General features: G+C 45.8%; 1 protein-coding gene across 4 annotated transcripts in view; it reads right to left on the bottom strand.

Moving 5' to 3' along the window:
- Positions 1-26,434, bottom strand: part of SLC25A13 (solute carrier family 25 member 13) — a 267,392-nt gene that overhangs the window by 54,101 nt on the left and 186,857 nt on the right. For all 4 annotated transcript variants that reach the window (XM_063921355.1, XM_063921354.1, XM_063921356.1 and 1 more), the window contains exons 10-13: positions 24,816-24,903; positions 24,229-24,387; positions 7,643-7,695; positions 6,730-6,810 (exon numbers count right to left, since the gene is read on the bottom strand). In XM_063921355.1, coding sequence (XP_063777425.1) covers positions 6,730-6,810; positions 7,643-7,695; positions 24,229-24,387; positions 24,816-24,903 — 381 coding nt within the window. The remainder of the gene's footprint in view (positions 1-6,729; positions 6,811-7,642; positions 7,696-24,228; positions 24,388-24,815; positions 24,904-26,434) is intronic.

Here is a 26,434-nt window from a genome sequence, read left to right as displayed (position 1 = left end):
GGTCAACATGAAGTCCTACGCAGTGGGTCAAAGCGACCAGACGCAAAGTCTACTTCCTGGCCTTCTAAGTTTCACTTTTGCAAAATGAAATATAATTTGGAGGCTAATGATGATATCGCTCTCCTCTGCGTCCAAACCCTCTGGTCTCCCTCCTTAGCGCTGACCTCCGAATGCCAAGCTCCGTTTTTATGTTTGACGGCGGCTATTTAATCCGATGAAAGCAGGCCGAGATGCCGGGGTCATGAAGCTTGTGGGTACACGTTTTCTTAAAAGGGGAATAAGGTTTACAAAACAGAAAATTGCACAATAAAGAAGTGGACAAAATTAGCCATGCGTACTACTTCCCAGTAATTACCATACAAGGTGAACTCCCCAAGGACACAGGAGTCAGCGCCTGGTGACGCTTGACTGGGAAGCAAAAGTGGAGCAGATCGTATGACACGGATCCTAGAAGAGCCATGCAATCCCAGCAATGGGCACAAGGGTTTGTAAAGTGCAATAATACCAATCAGAGAAAAATGTTACAGGACAGCCAAGCGCCCAGTAAACGCACTTTAAAAAAAATAATATTGTAACTAAAGGTGATCAAGAGTTTCATTTGTGCTGGAACGCAACAGAATAATGTTCCAACACTTACTTCCTGCAGCACCGACTCTACTGCCGGAATCAAGTAGGAAGTCTGGAGCCTGCGGACAGTTGTGACAGGTACCTGGCCCCATGGACTGGCTAAGATGTGCCGCATACAAGTTAAGCACAAAGCAATTAGAAAGCAATTGGCACAAACATGGTGCAATGTGAAGAGCACCTTGTCTTGCCGTTTGGCCAAATGGACACAACTTTTTGGATATAGCCGTACGTTGGGAGATGTGTCAAACCTTGGAGAGATAAAATGGAGAGAGAACCAGTACCAGCCAATCAGCTCCTAACTGTCACTCTACAAAAGACAGGTTTGGTCGGTACTTTATCTCTTGCCAAGGTTTGATACATCTATAGTTTTCCATTTTTCTTTTATAGGATCGAGGTTCTGATTGCATTAATGGTTCCATTAACTGTCCCTTGATGTAGTTGGATGCTTCTGGTTAGTTGGCATCAAAAACCACAGCACCGACACCTATGGACCATCTAAAATGTCTAAACCTCAATATAGACATATATTATTTTTACTTTATAAGGGGGTCACAAAGCTCCTGCATCTCTGAGGAGCCAACACCTGCAGATATCATTAATCAGGCTGGAAGCGGTGGAGGTCTGGACCACGAACCTACGAGGTGCAGAAGATAGTTCAGATTTGTCCTTTTAGAAAAGCACTGGCATAATCGCAGCTGCATTGAAATAAAATGAGGGGAATTTCCAATTCAGGTTCAGTATTATTAAAAGGAAAAAGGTTTTCGGCCAGTGAGCACCATGCAAGGTGGAAGGTGGAAGATATGAAATAAACATTAACCCATTGCGTGCTGAAATGCTCCATTGTTCCGTAATTGTTTTCTGTAATAGATCTGACAGCGAGGAACAAACAATGTGCCTTATGTGAAGGCAGAGACGCATTATTGCATTTTTGCTTTAAAGTTCTAAATAAAAAGGCAGAATAATCAAAGGCCGGTGTTTTGTTTTTATCCTTGCCCTCCCGCTTCCAGGAACCACTCACAAGGTTACAGAACAAGGGACACTACCTGGAATTTAGGGACAGGTCAGTGATCAAAAGGAGCAGCCAGACAGTAGCCAGATCTGCACATGACATCTCATGAGAACAAAAAGGAGAGGGGCAGAACCAACAACCCCACCTCCTCCCCCCAGCTCTGCTCCTTGTGCTCGACATACTGCCCCCTACTGGACAGCCAGGCCGGGACTTGCAGTACAATGAGAAATCGTCTGGATGCAGAAGAGCTTTTTAGAAGATGGGAACAAATAGGAAGTCTGCCGTCTGTGGTCATACATGACTGATCAAAGCCTATTAGACGCCATCTTGTAGAATGATGTGCATTGATCATTCAACCAGCAAGGTTGGGTGATCTGTGCAAAAATAATCTATTATATCGTTTATCCCAGAGTGCGCAGTTTCAGCAACACACTTTCAGCTTCCTGACATGTCAACACTCAATATTCTGTCAGGAAAGAGTGGAGATACTTATGAATGTGGAAAGCTCTAAACCCAGTATAAATCTTTTGGGATTTATCCATCGGCCTGGAGCCCCTCATTTAATAATATACAAAAAGGGGTTTGTGAGGACTGCGGGCCACGGGTCCGGACATAGACACTGTCCTCCCGCGGCAAAAGCTCCATTCAGTCTGCCGGCAGACAACAACGGACTCCGTCCCTTGTACCAGCGCCCGCTCACACGCCGCCAAGGGGAGCCTGGGCTGAGCACAGAAGACCGCCCGGACGGGTGCGGGTAAGCACCCCCAGCACGCTATAAGCGGCGGCATCCAGCAGGACACAGAGGATCCCCTGGACGAGTGTAGCAGCACTTTCAAACCTCAGAGACTGTGAGTAACGATACAGACTTGAACTGAGACACTGTATCCACCTGCACAGAATCTTTCATTGGACGGAGACATAGTAACAACACTGTTACATTCCCCAGGACTATCATTGCTTATACTGTCTTCTTCTGTTCATAACCCATTTTGGATAACTAAAACCAATATTGTGTATACACACACACTGGTGGATAGAGTAAAACGCACACTAGTGTGTCTACCCACTTCTTCTTCAAAATATCCTTATTTATTATATTTATTATTTTTTTCTCCATCTGCTACTTTTCTATTCACCTAACCCTAAGTCTCCCTTCACTATCTGTTGTTATTATTTTTGTTTGTGTTTCTGTTATTCGTATATACCGGTATTCAAAAATGTTAACCTCGATATTTATTCCTTATAAGCAACATATATTTAGTATATATATATTTTATATAATATATATCCATTTATGACTTTCTGCATAATCTTGAATAAAAACAAAAATTTATTTTACAACTTACAAGCTGTATGTGCGATATTGAGCAAGCACTGGGAGTAACATTTTTCTATACCCCTCATTTAATAGGCTGGATGGATATCTCCATGAGAAAGAACCCTTGTTATATCACATGTCCACTGTGAACGGAGAGTCCGCACTGTCATGGACAAAATGGCCGCCTCACCATGTATGGGTGGGTGACGGACATTAAAAGGGATGACAGAACCAAAATAGTTCTACTAACTTGGGGTTCTAGTTATAATACACAAACCCTGTTTTCATTTAAATATTTCTTTATTTCATTACACAAGTTTGTGCTTTTGTTCCTATACTGAAGGTCAACATGAAACAACGGGGTTCTTAGGTAGTGTTTACACACAAGTATATCCACTATAGTTACCATACTGTCAGTTCCAGATTAACAACATTTTGGCCATCAAACAAGGCCATAAAACCTACTGACGGAAGGATCAAAGAGACGAGCAAAGCCAAGTTTATTTAACATGTTATAGGTGTGTCCACATAAGTCTATCCTCACATCGCACCAAATAGCCCCGCTTGGTGTGCCACAGACTTTGCAACTAAGCAGCATCATACAACCCGCCATATATATATTTGTAAAATGTGCTTCTTAGTCATGACACTAATGTGCCAAATGCACAGGGGCACTGGCGCTATCACTGCATGTAGCTGCTGTGTGTGATTCAGATGCAAAACTGTGTAGGAAGGCAAAAGATGGAGGGACGAAATGAGGGAGTCGTGCCATACTTCACGCTGTGACTTTGCACCAATTCCTCTGCAACAAACACTAATCCTAAGTGCAGAGTCCACTATAAGTGGCTTTGTATGCGGCTGTGATGTGAATACGTGGCCAAAAGTCAGAAAGTCTATGAATCGCTACCAGTGGTGGAACACAGAAGTCGCACCATAAGGAACAGAGAGGACAGGTTTATGGGGACATCTGTATTCTCATGTTTCTTTGCTTGTGTTAGGCAAATAATATTTATGCCTCACTTATTTAATCATTTTAGCCGATGAAGAAGCTTTAATTAAGACTACTACTACTGCATTATTGGTTTATATGCATAAACCTGGTAACCGACATGGTTACACTGCTGCCTGGCTCCTGGGCGGCCATTTTGAATGAATCGGTCTGGCACTTCTGCTGGTGCCGCGGAGGGTGCCCCTGCGAGATTGTACTAGGACAAGTACAGGGTAAATAAACATAGCTACATCAGCAGATGACACTGGAATAAGTATCAGGTGGCAGAAGACTGCTGGATTTGGTGCAGTTGAAGATTAAGAGGACACAAAAGGGAGAGCGACCATAGGAGGGTCGTCACCCAGAGAAGGCTTACTTGGTGGCGCACTCTTTTTTATATATGAATCTGAGATATTATAAAATTAAAACTTAGCATTTATTACGATTAATTAAGATAAAAGGTCAAATAAATATTCAATCAAAACAGGTTAGTCCAGATTGACTTTTAACGACACTGAGTCATAGCACGGCTTTTACGCGGTATGTACTTATCATATCATGTGAGTAAATAGGATCTCACAGTAGATAGATTCATAACATAACCACGTATCTGCTAATGTGACATTAATAGAATAAAAAATTACAAAATTACAGACGTTTCTTGTGATAATTTCGTAATATAGACAATTAATCATTAACTGTATAGCAAGAGCAGCCCATCCAAGGTTACTGCTAGCATATAATAGTTGTGGAAATGTGAAACAAAAAGTGAAAAAATGTTGATTTAATGATTAATACGGGTAGCCAAAAGGTATCAGGAGATTTCTCTCAGTAAATATTAGAATCTCATTCTGAAGGCTTATACCCGATAAGCGGTAACTGTTAAATCTACTGTTGTGCATCCCCTTTAGTGGGAGGCGATAGTAGTCCTCCAAGAGGGCAGGAATGGTACGGATGCACACTTCAAAATTCTATAGTATTTAGAATAACATATTAGTGCATCAAAGAATGGTCAATTTATAAACCGTATCCCAATTGATTGAGTAGTCTGATAAGTCGCACCTAATGTGTCAGATATTCATCAGTGGAAAGCAACATTGGCCTCTTCCCTTCATACAAGAAGACAGCTCTTATTCTTATACGTGTTCCTTTTCAGGCATACGACAATTGATATAGCAGAGGACAGAAATTGTTCTTCATATAATGCAATAATATCCCATGACAACATGCACATACAAATTAATTCATTATATATATGGCATAAAGATCACAGTCCCATAGTAATTTCATCAACCATAGTAACATGATATACAGGAAAGGATCATCAGGCCGATAGCTGTCTAATATTCAGTACCCACATGTAGCAGTATTTAGCATGAAACAACAATAAATATTATGTCTGACGATGACAACAATGTATCATAGTGTGGTGTACCTTGTTACAAAGCAGTAGGCTGCTAAATCATGTGGGTGATTTTTAACGTGAAAGAAAAAATCGGCAGATAATTGGTTCACTTCTGACCACATTCCCCAACTTGTCTGACGGAGAGCCAATGCTCAGCCATGTCCTGCAGTACAACCGCATAGGAGACCAGCACAGCACAAGCTAACATACACTTTATTTATTATTATTATTATCCTTTATTTATATGGCGCCACAAGGGTTCCGCAGCGCCCAATTACAGAGTACATAAACAAATAATCAAACAAGAAAACAGCAACTTACAGTTGACGACAATATAGTACAGGGTAAATAAACATAGCTACATCAGCAGATGACACTGGAATAAGTATCAGGTGGCAGAAGACTGCTGGATTTGGTGCAGTTGAAGATTATTAAAGTAAGAAAAGGGTAAGCACATGAGGGAAGAGGGCCCTGCTCGTGAGAGCTTACATTCTAACGGGGAGGGGTAGACAGACAGGGGTGAGACAGATGGGGTACATAGAGAGCGTGGAACAGAGGTTTAGGATGAGATTTGGCTGGGTTTGGTGAAGAAGTGGGTCTTGAGAGCCTGTTTGAAGTTTTGTAGAGAGGTGGAGAGTCTGAGGGGGAGAGGTAGGGATTTCCAGAGAAGTGGTGCAGCGCGTGAAAAATCTTGGAGGTAGGAGTGGGAGGAAGTAATCCGTAGGCAGGAGAGTCGGCGAGCATTAGCAGAGCGAAAAGGACGGGTGGGAGTGTAAAGCGAGATAAGATCAGAGATGTAGATGGGAGAGGAGTGGGTGAGGGCTTTGTAAGCAAGTGTGAGAAGCTTGAAATGGATTCTGAAAGGGAAGGGGAGCCAGTGAAGGTCTAGTAAGAGAGGAGAGGTGGACGTAGTGCGTTTGGTGAGGAAAATGAGCCGGGCAGCAGCATTGAGGATAGATTGGAGTGGAGAGAGGTATTTGTCAGGAATGCCAGTTAGGAGGAGATTACAGTAGCCCAGTCTGGAGATGACCAGTGAGTGGATAAGAGTCTTAGTAGCATCCTGGGTCAGAAAGGGTCTGATCCTGGAAATATTTTTTAGATGAAAACGGCAGGTTTGTGAGAGGTGCTGAATGTGAGGTTTGAAGGAGAGGGAGGAGTCAAGGATTACTCCAAGACAGCGCACTTGGGGGGTAGAGGAGATAGTAGTGCCATCCATAGATAATGAGATTGTAGGAGGTGAGGTTATGCGGGAGGGAGGGAAGATGATCAGCTCGGTCTTAGACATGTTAAGTTTAAGAAAGCGCTGGGACATCCAGGAAGAGATAGCAGAGAGACAGTTTTACTACAAAAATACAAACAAGAAACACAAACAAGCCACTTACACATCCACCCGCGAGGATCTCGGCTGCCAACGGGATGGAACCGTCTCTAATTGTAAATTTATCCCGTACAAAATCATTCATCTGTAAGGCAAACACAACTGTGCGTTAACACGACATTGACAACCATTTCGTCTTACATAGCAGGTGTGATGTCAGCACGACGGCCTGCAGAAGGCCTGGAGTTTGGTCCCGACCAGCACGCTGTGGTGTTTCTATATCCTTGCCGTGTTTGTGTTTCCTCGGGATGTTCGGGTTTCCTCACGCATGTAATTGTTATGGAAACCACCTTATTAATTAACAGAACAGAGTAATGATAGCCTTGAAATTACTTGGTAATCCTAGCCCTTTGTTCCTGCACTTGAGAGCATAAAGTGTATTTCACACGGACATAAGAAGTTACAGGAGGCGACATTGCTGAGTGAGACGGACATGAAGTTTAACCTTGATGTTACTGCAGACAGGGCCTGGTTCAGAAGTGTACCCTACTGCACAGCCGCTGCGACTCTGTACTGAGCGGCTGTGCGATCATATGCTGCAGCTTAAGGGGCACTGTGACTGTCATTGTAGACAGATCGGCATATGCGCAAATCTGAAACCACCGGATTTGCATACATCTTTGAACCCGGGCCACAGTTCCTCCGCTGCAAACCAGACCGTTCTCTAAATTATACCCTTTCACCCTCAAAACTAGGACAGATTTTATTCATCCCTTACAGGAAAACATTCACCGTCCTACGTTTTAATTTCTGCATCAAGGAGTGACCAAAATGGATGACGTTTTGCCAATTAACCCCCAACATGCTGCGATATGCCACAAGTAGACACAATAAAAATCTATTTCACACATACTCGTTCATGCAAGGAGATTACGATATGGTTCTAGATTTATGTCATTTATGAATGTTCTACTTACAGTTAATTTAATAGCTTTTTCTGGCGCCACTCCCAGGAGCTGGGGCAGGAGACCTGGAAGAAATAGATGACAAAATGTCACCTGACAGAACTAGTGAACTTAAAATTAAAATAAAACTAGTTGGCAAACTCTAATATCCATATAATCTATATCTTCTAAAACAATTCTCAGAGGACACCAGAATAGAAACACATATATCGATAATGGTATTAGAGGGAATAAAAAATAAGATTTTACTCACCGGTAAATCTATTTCTCGCAGTCCGTAGTGGATGCTGGGGACTCCGCAAGGACCAGGGGGAATAGACGGGCTCCGCAGGAGACTGGGCACTCTAAAGAAAGATTTAGGACTATCTGGTGTGCACTGGCTCCTCCCCCTATGACCCTCCTCCAAGCCTCAGTTAGGAACTGTGCCCGGAAGAGCTGACACAATAAGGAAGGATTTTGAATCCCGGGTAAGACTCATACCAGCCACACCAATCACACCATATAACACGCGATAGGAACCCCGGTTAACAGTATGATAACAATTGGAGCCTCTGAAGAGATGGCTCACAACAAAACCCGATTTTTGTAACAATAACTATGTACAAGTATTGCAGACAATCCGCACTTGGGATGGGCGCCCAGCATCCACTACGGACTACGAGAAATAGATTTACCGGTGAGTAAAATCTTATTTTCTCTGACGTCCTAGTGGATGCTGGGGACTCCGTAAGGACCATGGGGATTATACTAAAGCTCCCAAACGGGCGGGAGAGTGCGGATGACTCTGCAGCACCGAATGAGAGAACTCCAGGTCCTCCTCAGCCAGGGAATCAAATTTGTAGAATTTAGCAAACGTGTTTGCCCCTGACCAAGTATCTGCTCGGCAAAGTTGTAAAGCCGAGACCCCTCGGGCAGCCGCCCAAGATGAGCCTACCTTCCTTGTGGAATGGGCTTTTATTGATTTAGGCTGCGGTAATCCTACCGCAGAATGCGCCAGCTGAATAGTGCTACAAATCCAGCGCACAATAGACTGCTTAGAAGCAGGAGCACCCAGCTTGTTGGGTGCATACAGGATAAACAGCGAGTCAGTTTTTCTGACTCCAGCCGTCCTGGAAACATAAATTTTCAGGGCCCTGACTACGTCCAGCAACTTGGAATCCTCCAAGTCCCTAGTAGCCGCAGGCACCACAATAGGTTGGTTCAAGTGAAAAGCTGAGACCACCTTCGGGAGAAACTGAGGACGAGTCCTCAATTCTGCCCTATCCATCTGGAAAATCAGATAAGGGCTTTTTCAAGACAAAGCCGCCAATTCTGAAACCCGCCTGGCCGAAGCCAGGGCCAACAGTACGACCACTTTCCACGTGAGATATTTTAATTCCACAGTCTTAAGTGGTTCGAACCAATGTGATTTCAGGAATGCCAAAACCACATTGAGATCCCAAGGTGCCACTGGGGGCACAAAAGGAGGCTGAATATGCAGAACTCCTTTGACAAAAGTCTGAACTTCAGGCAGTGTAAGCCAGTTCTTTCTGGAAGAAAATCGACAGAGCCGAAATCTGGACCTTGATGGACCCCAATTTGAGGCCCAACGTCACCCCTGCTTGCAGGAAGTGTAGGAATCGACCCAGTTGAAATTCCTCCTTCGGGGCCTTCATGGCCTCACACCAAGCAACATATTTCCGCCAAATGCGGTAATAATGTCTTGCGGTGACATCCTTCCTGGCTTTGATCAGGGTAGGGATGACTTCCTCCGGAATACCCTTTTCCTTTAGGATCCGGTGTTCAACCACCATGCCGTCAAACGCAGCCGCGGTAAGTCTTGGAACAGACAGGGTCCCTGCTGCAGCAGGTCTTGTCTGAGCGGCAGAGGCCAAGGCTCCTCTGCCAGCATCTCTTGAAGTTCCGGGCACCAAGCTCTTCTTGGCCAATCCGGAACCACGAGTATGGTTTTCACTCCTCGCATTCTTATTATTCTCAGTACCTTGGGTATGAGAGGTAGAGGAGGAAACACATAAACCGACTGGTACACCCACGGTGTCACTAGAGCGTCCACAGCGATCGCCTGAGGGTCCCTTGACCTGGCGCAATATCTTTTCAACTTTTTGTTGAGGCGGGACGCCATCATGTCCACCCGTGGTCATTCCCAACGGTTTACCCGCATTTGGAAAACTTCTGGAAGAAGTCCCCATTCTCCCGGGTGTAGGTCGCCCATCGGAGAATCCTTGTGGCTTCTGCCATCGCCATCCTGCTTCTTGTGCCGCCCTGTCTGTTTACATGGGCGACCGCCGTGATATTGTCTGATTGGATCAGTACCGGCTGGTTCTGAAGCAGGGGCCTTGCTTGGCATAGGGCATTGTAAATGGCCCTTAGCTCCAGAATATTTATGTGAAGCGAAATCTCCTTGGAAATTTCTTCCCTGTGTGACTGCACCCCAGCCCCGAAGGCTGGCCTCCGTGGTCACCAGGACCCAGTCCTGTATTCCGAATCTGCGGCCCTCTAGTAGATGAGCCCTCTGCAGCCACCACAGCAGCGACAACCTGTTTCTTGCTGACAGGGTTATCCGCTGTTGTATCTGTAGATGGGACCCGGACCATTTGTCCCACTGGAACGTCCTTACGTGGAACCTTCCGAATGGAATTATGCTTCGTACGAAGCTACCATTTTTTAAAAAATTTTTTTTTTCAGGACTCGTGTGCTTCCACTGGAAGAAACACTCTTTTCTGGTCGGTGTCCAGAATCATTCCCAGGAACAGAAGATGTGTCGTCGGGACCAGCTGTGACTTTGGAATATTGATAATCCAGTCGTGCTGTTGTAGCACTTCCCGAGAGAGTGCTACCCCCACTACCAACTGTTCTTTGGACCTCGCCTTTATCAGGAGATCGTCCAAGTACGGGATAATAAAAACTTCCTTCTTGCGAAGGAGTATCATCATTTCGGCCATTACCTTGGTAAAGACCTTCGGTGCCGTGGACAACTCCAACGGCAGCGTCTGGAACTGATAGTGACAGTCCTGTACCACACATCTGAGGTACTCCTGGTGAGGAAGGTAAATGGGGACATGCAGGTACGCATCCTTGATGTCCAGGGAGACCCTGTAATCCCCCTCGTCCAGGCTCGTAATAACCGCCCTGAGCGATTCCATCTTGAACTTGAATCTTCTGATATAAAAGTTCAAGTATTTTAATTTTAAGATGGGTCTCACCGAACCGTTCTGTTTCGGTACCACAACCATTGTGGAATAGTAACCCCTTCCTTGCTGAAGGAGGGGCACCTTGACAATCACTTGTTGTGATTATAGTGTTGAATAGCCACCAACACCGCCTCCCTGGCAGTGGGAGGTGCCGGTAAGGCAGATTTTAGGAAACTGCGGGGGGAAGAACGTCTCGAACTCCAGCCTGTACCCCTGAGATACTACTTGAAGGACCCAGGGATCCATGTGAGAGAGCACACTGGGCGCTGAAATTTCTGAGACGGGCCCCCACCGTACCCGGGTCCGCACCGTACCCGTGTCCGCCTGAACAGCCCCAGCTTCATGCTGTGGACTTACCGGACGCAGGGAGGACTTCTGCTCTTGGGAACTAGCTGTGTGCTGCAGCTTTTTCCTCTACCTTTGCCTCTCGGCAGAAAGGATGAGCCTCTAGCCCTCTTGCTTTTCTGGGGCCGAAAGGACTGTACTTGATGATACGGTGCTTTCTTTTGTTGTGGGGTAGCCTGTGGCAAAAAAGTAGATTTCCCAGCAGTAGCTGTGGAAACGAGGTCTGAAAGACCATCCCCAAACAGTTTTACCCCCTTATAGGGCAAAACTTCCATGTGCCGATTCGAGTCGGCATCGCCTGACCATTGCCGAGTCCATAACCCCCGTCTGGCGGCAATGGACCTAGCGCTTATTTTTGATGCCAGCCGGCAAATATCCCTCTGTGCATCACGCATGTATAAGACCACGTCTTTTATATGCTCTATTGTCAGCAAAATATTGTCCCTATCCATAGTAATTTTCCGACAGGGAATCTGACCACGCAGCGGGAGCACTGCACATCCATGCCGAAGCAATGGCTGGTCGCAATATAATGCCCGAGTGTGTGACTATATCTTCAGGGTAACCCCCTGCTTTTTATCAGCAGGTTCCTTCAGGGCGGCCGTATCCGGAGACGGTAGTGCCACCTTTTCTGATAATCGTGTAAGCGCTGTATCTACCCTATGAGGTGTTTCCCAACGTGACCTATCCTCTGGCGGGAAAGGGTACGCTGCCAATTACCGTTTAGAAACTATCAATTTCTTACCGGGGGAAGACCACGCTTCCTCACACACCTCATTTAATTTCTCAGATGCAGGAAAACCTACTGGTAGTTTTCTCTCACCAAACATAATACCCTTTTATACCTGGGGTATTATCATAAATGTGTAATACATTTTTCATTGCCTCAATAATGTAACGGGTGGACCTATTTGGAGGGTACACTAGTCTCATCGTCGTCGACACTGGAGTCGGTATCCGTGTCGACATCTGTTTCTGCCATCTGAGGTAGCGGGCGTTTTTAGAGCCCCCCATGACATTTGAGACGCTGGAACAGGCACAAGCTGAGTAGCCGGCTGTTCTGTGTCGTCGACCTTTTGTGTAAGGAGTTGACACTTTCACGTAATCCTTCCATAAGTCCAACCACACCGGTGTCGATCCCGCAGGGGGTGACATCACATTTACAGGCATTCGCTCCGCCTCCACATCATTATCATCCTCATACATGTCGACACAGCCATACCGACACACAGCACACACACAGGGAATGCTCTGACAGAGGACAGGACCCCACAAAGCCCTTTGGGGAGACAGAGGGAGAGTATGCCAGCACACACCAGGGCGCTATATATCACAGGGATATCACATATAAGAGTGTTTTCCCTTATAGCTGCCTATATATATTGTATACTGCGCCTAAATTGTGCCCCCCCTCTCTTTTTAACCCTTTCTGTAGTATTGACTGCAGGGGAGAGCCAGGGAGCTTCCCTCCAACGGAGCTGTGAGGGAAAAATGGCGCCAGTGTGCTGAAGGAGATAGCTCCGCCCCTTTTTCGCGGGCTTTCTCCCGCATTTTTATGGATTCTGGCAGGGGTTAAAAAGCACCTATATAGCCTCTGGGGCTATATATGGTGCCAGTTTGCCAGCCAAGGTGTCAGTATTGCTGCTCAGGGCGCCCCCCCCCAGCGCCCTGCACCCATCAGTGACCGAAGAGTGTGGTGTGCATGAGGAGCAATGGCGCACAGCTGCAGTGCTGTGCGCTACCTTGGAGAAGACAGAAGTCTTCAGCCGCCGATTTTCCGGACCACCTTCTTGCTTCTGGCTCTGTAAGGGGGACGGCGGCGCAGCTCCGGGAACGGACGACGAGGTCGGGTCCTGTGTTCGATCCCTCTGGAGCTAATGGTGTCCAGTAGCCTAAGAAGCCCAAGCTACCACCACTTAGGTAGGTTCGCTTCTTCTCCCCTTAGTCCCTCGATGCAGTGAGCCTGTTGCCAGCAGGTCTCACTGAAAATAAAAAACCTAACAAACACTTTCTTCCTAGGAGCTCAGGAGAGCCCCTAGTGTGCATCCAGCTCAGCCGGGCACAGAAATCTAACTGAGGCTTGGAGGAGGGTCATAGGGGGAGGAGCCAGTGCACACCAGATAGTCCTAAATCTTTCTTTAGAGTGCCCAGTCTCCTGCGGAGCCCGTCTATTCCCCCTGGTCCTTACGGAGTCCCCAGCATCCACTAGGACGTCAGAGAAATTCAAAAAGGAAAATAAAAAATGTGCCTGGAAACCAAGACAAAATGATGTGAGGCTATCCTGTTGGAAAAACCACGTGGTGCGTTGTGTTTCACACAAATCACACCGGCAGGCTGTAAGAATCTTGATCTATAAAATTTTTCCTTGTTTGTTTCTTCAGGCTGCTGTTATTCATTGATGTTTCTGCACAGTGTCTTGTGACTAGTATGGCAACCACAGTTATGACATATGACAGAAAGCAGAGAGGCTTTAGAATATCCCTCTGAGCTCTATGCACTGTGAAATCCTCCTCCTCCTTCTGCCTTCTTTCTGTGATCACATGATTCACTGAAAGCTGTGAGTCCCAAAAACTGACAGCCACAGTTCGGAACTGCCAGGGGTAAAGGGACATAATATGTAATAGCACAGTTAAGAAACAAATATGCACACTTGCGCTTTATATAAATAAAGGTCTATGCGTTACTGCTGCTTTAAGGAGGTAAAAGCATTGCAGGCCATGTACTTTGTACAGTCTGGAGGTGCCTTTGACAAAGGGAAAAAAACATTATTTTACCACATACTGCCTCTCTATATGCAACAAAAATCCCTGCAACGTGTCACGTTTATATGTTGAAACCATTACATTGTAGAATTAGGTTTTAAAGTGTCATAAATGGAGCATGATACTATAAGACCATAGGGGGAGATGTGTCAAGCCTTCTAAAGAGTGGAGAAGTTGCCTACAGTAACCAAAAGCTGTTACTTATTTTACAGAATGTACTTGATAAACGCTAATGCTAACTAGCAGCTGATTGGTTGCTAAGGGTAACATCTCTATTTGACCACTATTCTGAAGGTATGACATAACTCCTCCACAGAGCACTGTGGGGGGAGGCGCATCACCCAAATACTACAGAAAATAAGAATTTACTTACCGATAATTCTATTTCTCGTAGTCCGTAGTGGATGCTGGGGACTTCGTAAGGACCATGGGGAATAGCGGCTCCGCAGGAGACTGGGCACAAAAGTAAAGCTTTAGAACTACCTGGTGTGCACTGGCTCCTCCCCCTATGACCCTCCTCCAAGCCTCAGTTAGGATACTGTGCCCGGACGAGCGTACACAATAAGGAAGGATTTTGAATCCCGGGTAAGACTCATACCAGCCACACCCCGGGTAAGACTCATACCAGCCACACCAATCACACCGTACAACTTGTGATCTAAACCCAGTTAACAGCATGATAACAGAGGAGCCTCTAGAAAAGATGGCTCACTACAGCAATAACCCGATTTTTTGGTAACAATAACTATGTACCAGTATTGCAGACAATCCGCACTTGGGATGGGCGCCCAGCATCCACTACGGACTACGAGAAATAGAATTATCGGTAAGTAAATTCTTATTTTCTCTGACGTCCTAGTGGATGCTGGGGACTCCGTAAGGACCATGGGGATTATACCAAAGCTCCCAAACGGGCGGGAGAGTGCGGATGACTCTGCAGCACCAAATGAGAGAACTCCAGGTCCTCCTCAGCCAGGGTATCAAATTCGTAGAATTTTACAAACGTATTTGCTCCTGACCAAGTAGCTGCTCGGCAAAGTTGTAAAGCCGAGACCCCTCGGGCAGCCGCCCAAGATGAGCCCACCTTCCTTGTGGAATGGGCTTTTACAGATTTTGGCTGTGGCAGGCCTGCCACAGAATGTGCAAGCTGAATTGTACTACAAATCCAACGAGCAATAGTCTGCTTAGAAGCAGGAGCACCCAGCTTGTTGGGTGCATACAGAATAAACAACGAGTCAGATTTTCTGACTCCAGCCGTCCTGGAAACCTATATTTCCAGGGCCCTGACAACGTCTAGCAACTTGGAGTCCTCCAAGTCCCTAGTAGCCGCAGGCACCACAATAGGTTGATTCAGGTGAAACGCTGAAAACCACCTTAGGGAGAAACTGAGGACAAGTCCTCAATTCCACCCTGTCCGAATGGAAAATCAGATGCGGGCTTTTACAGGATAAAGCCGCCAATTCTGACACGCACCTGGCCCAGGCCAGGACCAACAGCATGACCACTTTCCATGTGAGATATTTTAACTCCACATATTCAAGTGGTTCAAACCAATGTGACTTTTGGAACCCAACAACTACATTTAGATCCCAAGGTGCCACTGGAGGCACAAAAGGAGGCTGTATATACAGTACCCCTTTCACAAACGTCTGAACTTCAGGGACTGAAGCTAGTTCTTTTTGGAAGAAAATTGACAGGGCCGAAATTTGAACCTTAATGGACCCCCATTTCAGGCCCATAGACACTCCTGTTTGCAGGAAATGTAGGAATCGACCTAGTTGAAAATTCCTCCGTCGGGGCCTTACTGGCCTCGCACCACGCAACATATTTTCGCCAAATGCGGTGATAATGTTTTGCGGTTATATCTTTCCTGGCTTTGATCAGGATAGGAATGACTTCATCCGGAATGCCTTTCTCCTTCAGAAACCGGCGTTCAACCGCCATGCCGTCAAATGCAGCCGCGGTAAGTCTTGGAACAGACAGGGTCCTTGCTGGAGCAGGTCCCTTCTTAGAGGTAGAGGCCACGGATCCTCCGTGAGCATCTCTTGAAGTTCCGGTTACCAAGTCCTTCTTGGTCAATCCGGAGCCACGAATATAGTGCTTACTCCTCTCCATCTTATAATTCTCAGTACCTTGGGTATGAGAGGCAGAGGAGGGAACACATACACTGACTGGTACACCCACTGTGTTACCAGAGCGTCTACAGCTATTGCCTGAGGGTCCCTTGACCTGGCGCAATACTTGTCGAGTTTTATAAACATGTGGAAGACTTCTGGGTGAAGTCCCCACTCTCCCGGGTGGGGGTCGTGTCTGCTGAGGAAGTCTGCTTCCCAGTTGTCCACTCCCGGAATGAATACTGCTGACAGTGCTATCACATGATTTTCCGCCCAGCGAAGAATCCTTGCAGCTTCTGCCTTGCCCTCCTGCTTCTTGTGTCACCCTGTCTGTTTACGTGGGTGACTGCCGTGATGTTGTCCGAATGGATCAACTCCGGGTGACCTTGAAGCAGAGGTCATGCTGAGCTTAGAGCATTGTAAATGGCTCTTAGCTTCAGGATATTTATGTGAAGTGATGTCTCCAGGCTTGACCATAAGCTCTGGAAATTCCTTCCCTGTGTGACTGCTCCCCAGCCTCGCAGGCTGGCATCCGTGGTCACCAGGACCCAGTCCTGAATGTCGAATCTGCGGCCCTCTAGAAGATGAGCACTCTGCAACCACCACAGGAGAGACACCCTTGTACTTGGTGACAGGGTTATCCGCTGATGCATCTGAAGATGCGACCCGGACCATTTGTCCAGCAGGTCCCACTGGAAAGTTCTTGCGTGAAATCTGCCGAATGGGATTGCTTCGTAGGAAGCCACCATTTTTCCCAGAACCCTTTCATTGATGTACTGAGACTTGGCTCGGTTATAGGAGGTTCCCGACTAGCTCGGATAACTCCCTGACTTTCTCCTCCGGGAGAAACCCCTTTTTCTGGACTGTGTCCAGGATCATCCCTAGGAACAGAAGACGAGTCGTCGGAATCAGCTGCGATTTTGGAATATTGAGAATCCAATCGTGCTGCCGCAACACTACCTGAGATAGTGCTACACCGACCTCCAACTGTTCCCTGGATCTTACCCTTATCAGGGAATCGTCCAAGTAAGGGATAACTAAAATTCCCTTCCTTCGAAAGAGTATCATCATTTCGGCCATTACCTTGGTAAAGACCCGGGGTGCCGTGGACCATCCATACGGCAGCGTCTGAAACTGATAGTGACAGTTCTGTACCACAAACCTGAGGTACCCTTGGTGAGAAGGGTAAATTGGGACATGAAGGTAAGCATCCTTGATGTCCCGAGACATCATGTAGTCCCCTTCTTCCAGGTTCGCAATCACTGCTCTGAGTGACTCAATCTTGAATTTGAACCTCCGTATGTAAGTGTTCAAGATTTTAGATTTAGAATCGGTCTCACCGAGCCGTCCGGCTTCGGTACCACAACAGTGTGGAATAATACCCCGTTCCCTGTTGCAGGAGGGGTACCTTGATTATCACCTGCTGGGAATACAGCTTGTGAATGGCTTCCAAAACTGCCTCCCTGTCAGAGGGAGACATCGGTAAAGCCGACTTTAGGAAACGGCGAGGGGGAGACGTCTCGAATTCCAATTTGTACCCCTGAGATATCACCTGAAGGATCCAGGGGTCTAATTGCGAGTGAGCCCACTGCGCGCTGAAATTCATTGAGACGGGCCCCCACCGTGCCTGATTCTGCTTGTAAAGCCCCAGCGTCATACTGAGGGCTTGGCAGAGGCGGGAGAGGGCTTCTGTTCCTGGGAACTGGCTGATTTATGCAGCCTTTTTCCTCTCCCTCTGTCACGGGGCAGAAATGAGGAACCTTTTGCCCGCTTGTCCACGAAAGGACTGCGCCTGATAATACGGCGTCTTCTTATGTTGAGAGGCGACCTGGGGTACAAACGTGGATTTCCCAGCTGTTGCCGTGGCCACCAGGTCTGAAAGACCGACCCCAAATAACTCCTCCCCTTAATAAGGCAATACTTCCAAATGCCGTTTGGAATCCGCATCACCTGACCACTGTCGTGTCCATAATCCTCTACTGGCAGAAATGGACAACGCACTTAGACTTGATGCCAGTCGGCAAATATTCCGCTGTGCATCACGCATATATAGAAATGCATCCTTTAAAATGCTCTATAGGCAATAATATACTGTCCCTATCTAGGGTATCAATATTTTCAGTCAGGGAATCCGACCACGCCAACCCAGCACTGCACATCCAGGCTGAGGCGATTGCTGGTCGCAGTATAACACCAGTATGTGTGTAAATACATTTTAGGATACCCTCCTGCTTTCTATCAGCAGGATCCTTAAGGGCGGCCATCTCAGGAGAGGGTAGAGCCCTTGTTCTTACAAGCGTGTGAGCGCTTTATCCACCCTAGGGGGTGTTTCCCAACGCACCCTAACCTCTGGCGGGAAAGGATATAATGCCAATAACATTTTAGAAATTATCAGTTGTTATCGGGGGAAACCCACGCATCATCACACACCTCATTTAATTTCTCAGATTCAGGAAAACTACAGGTAGTTTTTCCTCACCGAACATAATACAGGTTGAGTATCCCATATCCAAATATTCCGAAATACGGAATATTCCGAAATACAGACTTTTTTGAGTGAGACTGAGATAGTGAAACCTTTGTTTTTTGATGGCTCAGTGTACACAAACTTTGTTTAATACTCAAAGTTATTAAAAATATTGTATTAAATGACCTTCAGGCTGTGTGCATAAGGTGTATATGAAACATAAATGAATTGTGTGACTGTACACACACTTTGTTTAATGCAAAAAGTTATTAAAAATATTGGCTAAAATTACCTTCAGGCTGGGTGTATAAGGTGTATATGTAACATAAATGCATTCTGTGCTTAGATTTAGGTCCCATCACCATAATATCTCATTATGGTATGCAATTATTCCAAAATACGGAAAAATCCGATATCCAAAAATCCTCTGGTCCCAAGGATTTTGGATAAGGGATACTCAACCTGTACCCCTTTTTGGTGGTACTCGTATTATCAGAAATGTGTAAAACATTTTTCATTGCCTCAATCATGTAACGTGTGGCCCTACTGGAAGTCACATTTGTCTCTTCACCGTCGACACTGGAGTCAGTATCCGTGTCGGCGTCTATATCTGCCATCTGAGGTAACGGGCGCTTTAGAGCCCCTGACGGCCTATGAGACGTCTGGACAGGCACAAGCTGAGTAGCCGGCTGTCTCATGTCAACCACTGTCTTTTATACAGAGCTGACACTGTCACGTAATTCCTTCCAACAGTTCATCCACTCAGGTGTCGACCCCCTAGGGGGTGACATCACTATTACAGGCAATCTGCTCCGTCTCCACATCATTTTTCTCCTCATACATGTCGACACAAACGTACCGACACACAGCACACACACAGGGAATGCTCTGATAGAGGACAGGACCCCACTAGCCCTTTGGGGAGACAGAGGGAGAGTTTGCCAGCACACACCAGAGCGCTATATATATACAGGGATAACCTTATATAAGTGTTTTCCCCTTATAGCTGCTGTATTTTTTTATACTGCGCATAATTAGTGCCCCCCTCTCTTTTTTATCCCTTTCTGTAGTGTAGTGACTGCAGGGGAGAGCCAGGAAGCTTCCCTCCAACGGAGCTGTGAGGGAAAATGGCGCCAGTGTGCTGAGGAGATAGGCTCCGCCCCCTTCTCGGCGGCCTTATCTCCCGTTTTTGTGTGTATTTTGGCAGGGGTTAAATTCATCCATATAGCCCAGGAGCTATATGTGATGCATTTTTTTTTTTTTTGCCATCCAAGGTGTTTTTATTGCGTCTCAGGGCGCCCCCCCCCCAGCGCCCTGCACCCTCAGTGACCGGAGTGTGAAGTGTGCTGAGAGCAATGGCGCACAGCTGCAGTGCTGTGCGCTACCTTGTTGAAGACAGGACGTCTTCTGCCGCCGATTTTCCGGACCTCTTCTGTCTTCTAGCTCTGTAAGGGGGCCGGCGGCGCGGCTCTGGGACCTATCCATGGCTGGGCCTGTGATCGGTCCCTCTGGAGCTAATGTCCAGTAGCCTAAGAAGCCCAATCCACTCTGCACGCAGGTGAGTTCGCTTCTTCTCCCCTTAGTCCCTCGATGCAGTGAGCCTGTTGCCAGCAGGTCTCACTGAACATAAAAAACCTAAAACTAAACTTTTCACTAAGCAGCTCAGGAGAGCCACCTAGTGTGCACCCTTCTCGTTCGGGCACAAAAATCTAACTGAGGCTTGGAGGAGGGTCATAGGGGGAGGAGCCAGTGCACATCAGGTAGTTCTAAAGCTTTACTTTTGTGCCCAGTCTCCTGCGGAGCCGCTATTCCCCATGGTCCTTACGGAGTCCCCAGCATCCACTAGGACGTCAGAGAAATAAACAACAAATATTCAAACCACTGATCTATGCAGATACTAGAACAGGATGAGGGTAGGGACATGTGCTATTGGTACTTATATATAAAAGTCAGAGAGTAGAAGGTGCAGGGTCCCCTAACAGCACACAACAGAGATGTGAGGTTGCATACAACTGACGGGGAAGATTATAATGTCAAACAGTCATCTACTGTATGTGATGCAAAGATCATACATCCAGCACACCACAGGTTTACAGCATATTGCCAGCACTCCAATTCTTCAGTGTTCCTAAACATTCCATCCTGAAGAGCGAGAGTAGAACCGTAGTTTATATACAAGTCACGCTAAGATGCTTTGTCCTTCCTATCAAATTAATTGAGAACCGGTGATTGATTTTAGGAAAGGATGTAGGTTGCCAACTACCGGTACCTATAAATTTCAAAAAGTTGAGGTGGTAGAGTCGTTTACATTTTTAGGGCCTTGGTCTGTAAATACGATGTCTTTGACCAAAAAGGCCCAACAAAGCCACTTTACTAAATTTTTATAGGTGCTCAATAGAGAACGTTCTGACCTTTGTCATCATTTTCTAGCATGGCAACAGCACTGCATCAGAGCCAGATGCGTTGGAGCGCAAGATTAGAACTACAAGTAAAATTGTTGGAGTGCAGTTGCCAACCATTTGTGAGCTTCATGGTGCAAGGGCTCTAAAGAGAGCCAGAAACATTGTATCCGGGCCATCCATTTTATGAGTCTTTCAAAAAATGACCTTCTCAGAAGAGGCTCAGAACACAATTGACACGCGCAGGTCGCCTGCGTGACCGCTTCATTACGCCTGCAATACATATGGTGAACAGTGAGAACGGGAGTGTCAGGGTGTGTTTGCTTCTTAAATCTGTGTGTTTTTATTTGTATGTTGGTGATCTTGCTGCTCATTCTACTGTGCAAGGACAGTCACAGTAGACCTGATGGCACAGCATGGTGATTGGTGGATGGCTGGAGCTATCCACCAATCAGAGTGCTGACAGCCATACACTGTATGGAAGCATGTGGAGAGATGGCTCATGTAGTAGTAGAGTCATTCTATGAATTTTAATTGGTTCCCATAAATGGATGTGTAGGGGACCCAGTGCATTGCTTTGCCCATGGCTTACAACGCTGTTAAGACGGCCCTGCTCCCAGTCACTAACTGGCGTAAGTCCAACACAGCATCAGGACCTTCACCATTTTTGAGTGTCATCCTTCTACTGTGAAGTAATACATCACCCCTGGTGTTACAAAGACGTGTTAGATTAATGACAGCCTTCGCAACGTTATGTAGAGGATACTGACCGAAGAGATCTTACCAAGATTTTCAGTACACCAGTATAAGGAGGTGTGAAAATCCAATATTTCCATGATGTTTTGCAATGTTGCCCGTACTGGCCCACTCCAGTATAGGCCACGCTAACAGCCTGCAGTTGTCTGGATGAGGACTGAGAAACACAGTGAGATATCGCCGCCTCTGTAAGGGGATCTTCTTATAGGAGTTTCTTGTGGCACAATTGAGGATTCATTCTCAACTACCAATTTTTTTTTGTAGCACATGATGTTATATCAATGAGTTCTTCATGGTTTTTAAAAATAAGCAAAACAATGATCAAAAATCAATTACTGTATCTTACTGCAATGTTATCTTCTAGATGTGATCTGCTGGTATACAAACTCTGCTGCTATGGTAAATCTAACAGGAGCCCATAAAATAGGTACAATTTAAAAAGTGCACATTTTCTGATTGTGATTACTCATTAGGGAACTGTGTAGAGTCTGTATGTTCTCCCCATGTTTGCGTGGGGTTTTCCTCTGGGCAATCCAGTTTCATCCCACGTGAACAGGCAGCTGTACAAGTGTTGTGACGTATAGCGCCCGATCAGACATTTGTGATATAAAAGTGACAATTTACAGTAGAAATAGATACATTGAAGATCCACAGGTTAGCCTTTGGGGCTACTTGGTTTGGAATGGTAAGCACACGTGTGTGACCTCCCTCCCTCCAGTCAACGCAGGAAGCGCGCTAATCCTCTAGGAACTGGGGTAAAGCACCACTCATAGCCTCAACACCTCTATAACCTCCCCAGTTGTAGAAAACGCGGCTCTGAAATGAAATATGAACAGTTTAACTTGCAACGTTGCAGGCGCATCAGTGATAGACTCACTATTCTTCCATATACTATATATACATTAGAACCTGTGCAAACTAACCTATATTGCTGCGCCAGTTTACCAACCCGCGTCGGTAATTACAGCTAATACAGAAAAGAGGTAGAGATTACTGCAGAGCTGCTGAACCGCTCATAACCAACAATTCTGTTTTAAACTCGGGAAACAAGGAGCTGAAATATTCAGGGAAGAAAATCCCCTCATTTTCCTAATCTGGGACACTTTGGCAAGAAGTCTAAATTACGAATCTGTGTGACGTTTAAGGGGGAAGGGGGGTGCAGATAGATTGGAAAGGACGGAATCGGGAACACAAAACACCCTGCCTGATGTAATTTCCTTTTTACACTTCAATGTTTATTTTCATGTGTTTTGAGACTATTTATTTTTCCATTGAAGCTTTTATGACTTTTTTTTACATTTAATATCGATTTGCTTATTTAATTTACTGGCCTAGATAGGTACACTGTTCTCTGTAAGAGACTTTGTATTTTTGGAGGATTTTTAAAATTATTTGTTGGGTTATATGAAGGAGAATGTGCGCAATCTTAAAGATTAATTTTTATTTGGTTACTGGGTGGAGGGCCCTTAATCGGTTACGCAACATTTTGTATCATTAGACAGGATTAGAGTTCACTCAGATGTGGGTGTCTACAGATTCCTGGCCAGATCATGCCTTCATGCTATACGTCACTCAGATACAATGTTTTAGGGTACGTCTAAAAATACATTTTTCAAACAGTAACATCTCTGCCATATACTGCACTGGGGTTTCATTCATTGCTGCCCGCCCCCCCTCAAAAAAAAAAAATCAGTAAAATTGGCACGTTCTGACATGAGAGAGCTCGGATGGCACAGTCACATCGACGTACGTTTCCCAGAGGCCCTGCTGACCACGTGACAACCTCTGCTGCTTGATATGCCAAAGTTCTGCCATTTTCCGTGAGCTCCACAATAACCCAGGCAACATGGAAACTCTTCACAGCTCCCGATTTCTGTAACAGCAAATGTGCTGCGGACTGTGAGGGACTGAAACGGCAGAATATGGTCACTTCAAGGAGTGAATACATCAGTTAGGGCCTTCTGCGGCCCACCGTTCACTCCTTCCTGTTCATCTTTCCTCTATGCCTCACAACCACTCCAACAGCGACCACTCTCTGCTTCTCAACCAGTTCAACAGAGTGCAATCAGTCAATGGTGGGATCAGAGGGGAAGGATAGTTAATAATGGGAGGATTCCGTTTCAAGATGGACAGTGCTATAGATAAAGCGTCTTGACTACCCATGGTGCTGTTGTAACATGAACACCTCTATACATCTTTATACACCTCTATGTCTTTTTTCAACCTTAGATACTATGTTACATCGGGGGAATTCAATTCCTTGTGATGGCCACAATGTGCCTCCAGAACAGTTGGGCAATGCACTTTGCAATCAGTAACTTTGCTAATATTTCCACATGCCGTGGAGGGGTGCTACGAAAAATCAGTGAAGACTGGCTACCGTAACAGTCTCCAATGTGCACCGCCTTGCTCCTCAGGCTATTGCGCTCAGAGGATTATCATGCCTCAGTCAGGTTGACAGAACAACTTTTGTAAAATAAATTTAATCATGGGGAAGAGAAGACAAACAACTACATCTCTAATGAATGGTATCTGGTTAGCCAGGGTGCAAGAGATTGACTGACCTCTGTAGAGTCCAAAGAAGCCTTCGTACCGCAGCACTTTCTTAAAACAATCAAAACTGTTCTTGTACATGAGTTCCCCTACAAACGATCCGGTAGATCTCTGGTTCTGCATTCGTGTTTTCACCAAGTCGATGGGGTAAACCGCAGTGGCGCCCACAGCTGTTTGGATGAAAAAGGGTTAAAATCTATAGAAACCGTAAAAAAATAATAATGATAAAAAGAGGTAATGAAATGGTTACAAGATACAATTATCTTAAGTGCACACGTTCCTATGGGTGCTCTCTTCATAAATGTAATGGGTTACATTAAAGGCTTGTCAAAGACTTTATTAAAACAGATCAGTAAGTCGCTCCGCACTTATTAAGTTTATAAATTTGTTTTGAGCAAGACAAGCCATAGGTACAACTTCTAACCCTCCAATATCTATGAAGTACAATGGATCGTGCACAAAACGCGGACAGGCGCCGGTGACCCATGAAGGCAAACTCTTGTGGGAATAGACAGGGAGACCATTGTGCACCCAGACTCTGTAGGGGAGGGGGGAAGTGGTAATGAAGATAAAATGGCAACAGTCAACCATGACTAACCTCCAGCGATTGAACCAAGAGCAAATCTGTAAGCCGACTCGGCCACTTGGACAAGGATAGTACGGGACACATCGCCGGAGCCTTGATGCTTGAAAGAGAAGGACAATATGAGAAGCTGCTATTGTGAAAGGACACCTGCTATTACGCAGCATAGAGGTTACACACACACACACCAATTATCTGGAGTACAGTCACGAGCCCAAAAAGATAAAAAAAACTTTTTAGTTTTGTTTTAATGGCCCAAATGTACTAAGCCTTGAAAAGTGATAAAGTGGAAAGTGCTATAAAGAGTGATAATGTACCAGCCAATCAGCTTCCTAAACCAGTGATATGTGCAAGGTGATAAAGGCACCAGCCAATCAGCTCCAATATGTAAATTAACAGTTAGGATCTGATTGGCTGGTGCCTTTATCACCTTGCACATATCTCTGGTTTATCACTTCCTTATGCCTTCTCTAGGTTAATACATCTGCCCCAATGTGCTTGAAAAATGACAGGAGCTGGTTAGCTGGTACTTTATCTCTCTTTATCTGTCTCCACCTTACCACTTTTTAAGGATTAATACATTTGGGCCTATGGGGGTCATTCCAAGTTGATCGCTAGCTGCCGTTGTTCGCTGCGTAGCGATCATTGAAAAAGCGACTAATCTGCGCATTCACCGCAATGCGCACGCGCATCGTACGGGTACGAAGTCCTTTGTGGCTTTGCACTGGTGACGATTCCAATCGCACAGCAGAACGCAAGGAGATTGACAGGAAGAGGGCGTTGATGGATGTCAACTGACCGTTTTCTGGGAGTGGTTGGAAAAACGCAGGCGTGGCCGGGCGTTTGCTGGGCAGGTATCTGACGTCATTACCGTGTCACTCGTCGCAGCAATCATCGCACTGGATAAGTAATTACAGGGCTGTTCTTGTTTTGCACAAAATGTGTTTGCAGGCGCTCTGCTGCACGGGCGTTCGCACTCCTGCAAATCGAAAATACAATCCCCCGTGGGCGGCGACTATGCGTTTGCACGGCTAGCAAAAACTGCTTGCGAGCGATCAACTCGGAATAACCCCCTATATTCTATACTGAATTTTCAAAATGTAAAAGCGCAAACATGCCATGTATGTAATAACGCGCTGGGGTCCGGTCTTTTGGATACAAGATCCCTGAAAGTGGAAAACCCCCTTTAAAAGAAGAGCGCCTCTGACAATTATTTTGTGAGAATTGGGAGTTTTGCCAACTGCATAGCGTAGCGAGAATCACTTTCAATATCCTTTTATTAAAATTACATTTCCCATTTCCTATTTTGCAGCCTGGAAGTACGTTCTGTGCTACGTTTATTTCACCAGTAGGGGCCAAAATGAACGCCATATTTGTCGGTAAACCCAAAGCAAAGGGACGGCAAGAGAAAGGTGTGACGTCAGGTTAAGTGATGCCCTGGCCACCTCTATGGGCCCAGGTAAATGCCTGCTACATGAAAAGCCCAATAAAGAATTGCTGCCATCTCCTATAGATATTCATATTTCAATATAACTGTATAAAAAGTGACTGACTAATGCAGGAACAAAGCTTAGGGGAATTTTCCACCTTCAGTTCACTTTAATCCATCGTCTTGTACATGCGCTCTTGAAACT

Source organism: Pseudophryne corroboree, chromosome 5, assembly GCF_028390025.1.
Source record: "Pseudophryne corroboree isolate aPseCor3 chromosome 5, aPseCor3.hap2, whole genome shotgun sequence".
NCBI classification, from domain to species: Eukaryota; Metazoa; Chordata; class Amphibia; order Anura; family Myobatrachidae; genus Pseudophryne; species Pseudophryne corroboree.
The sequence above is the reverse complement of the archived record's forward strand: the minus strand, read 5'-3'. Positions and strand labels throughout refer to the sequence as shown.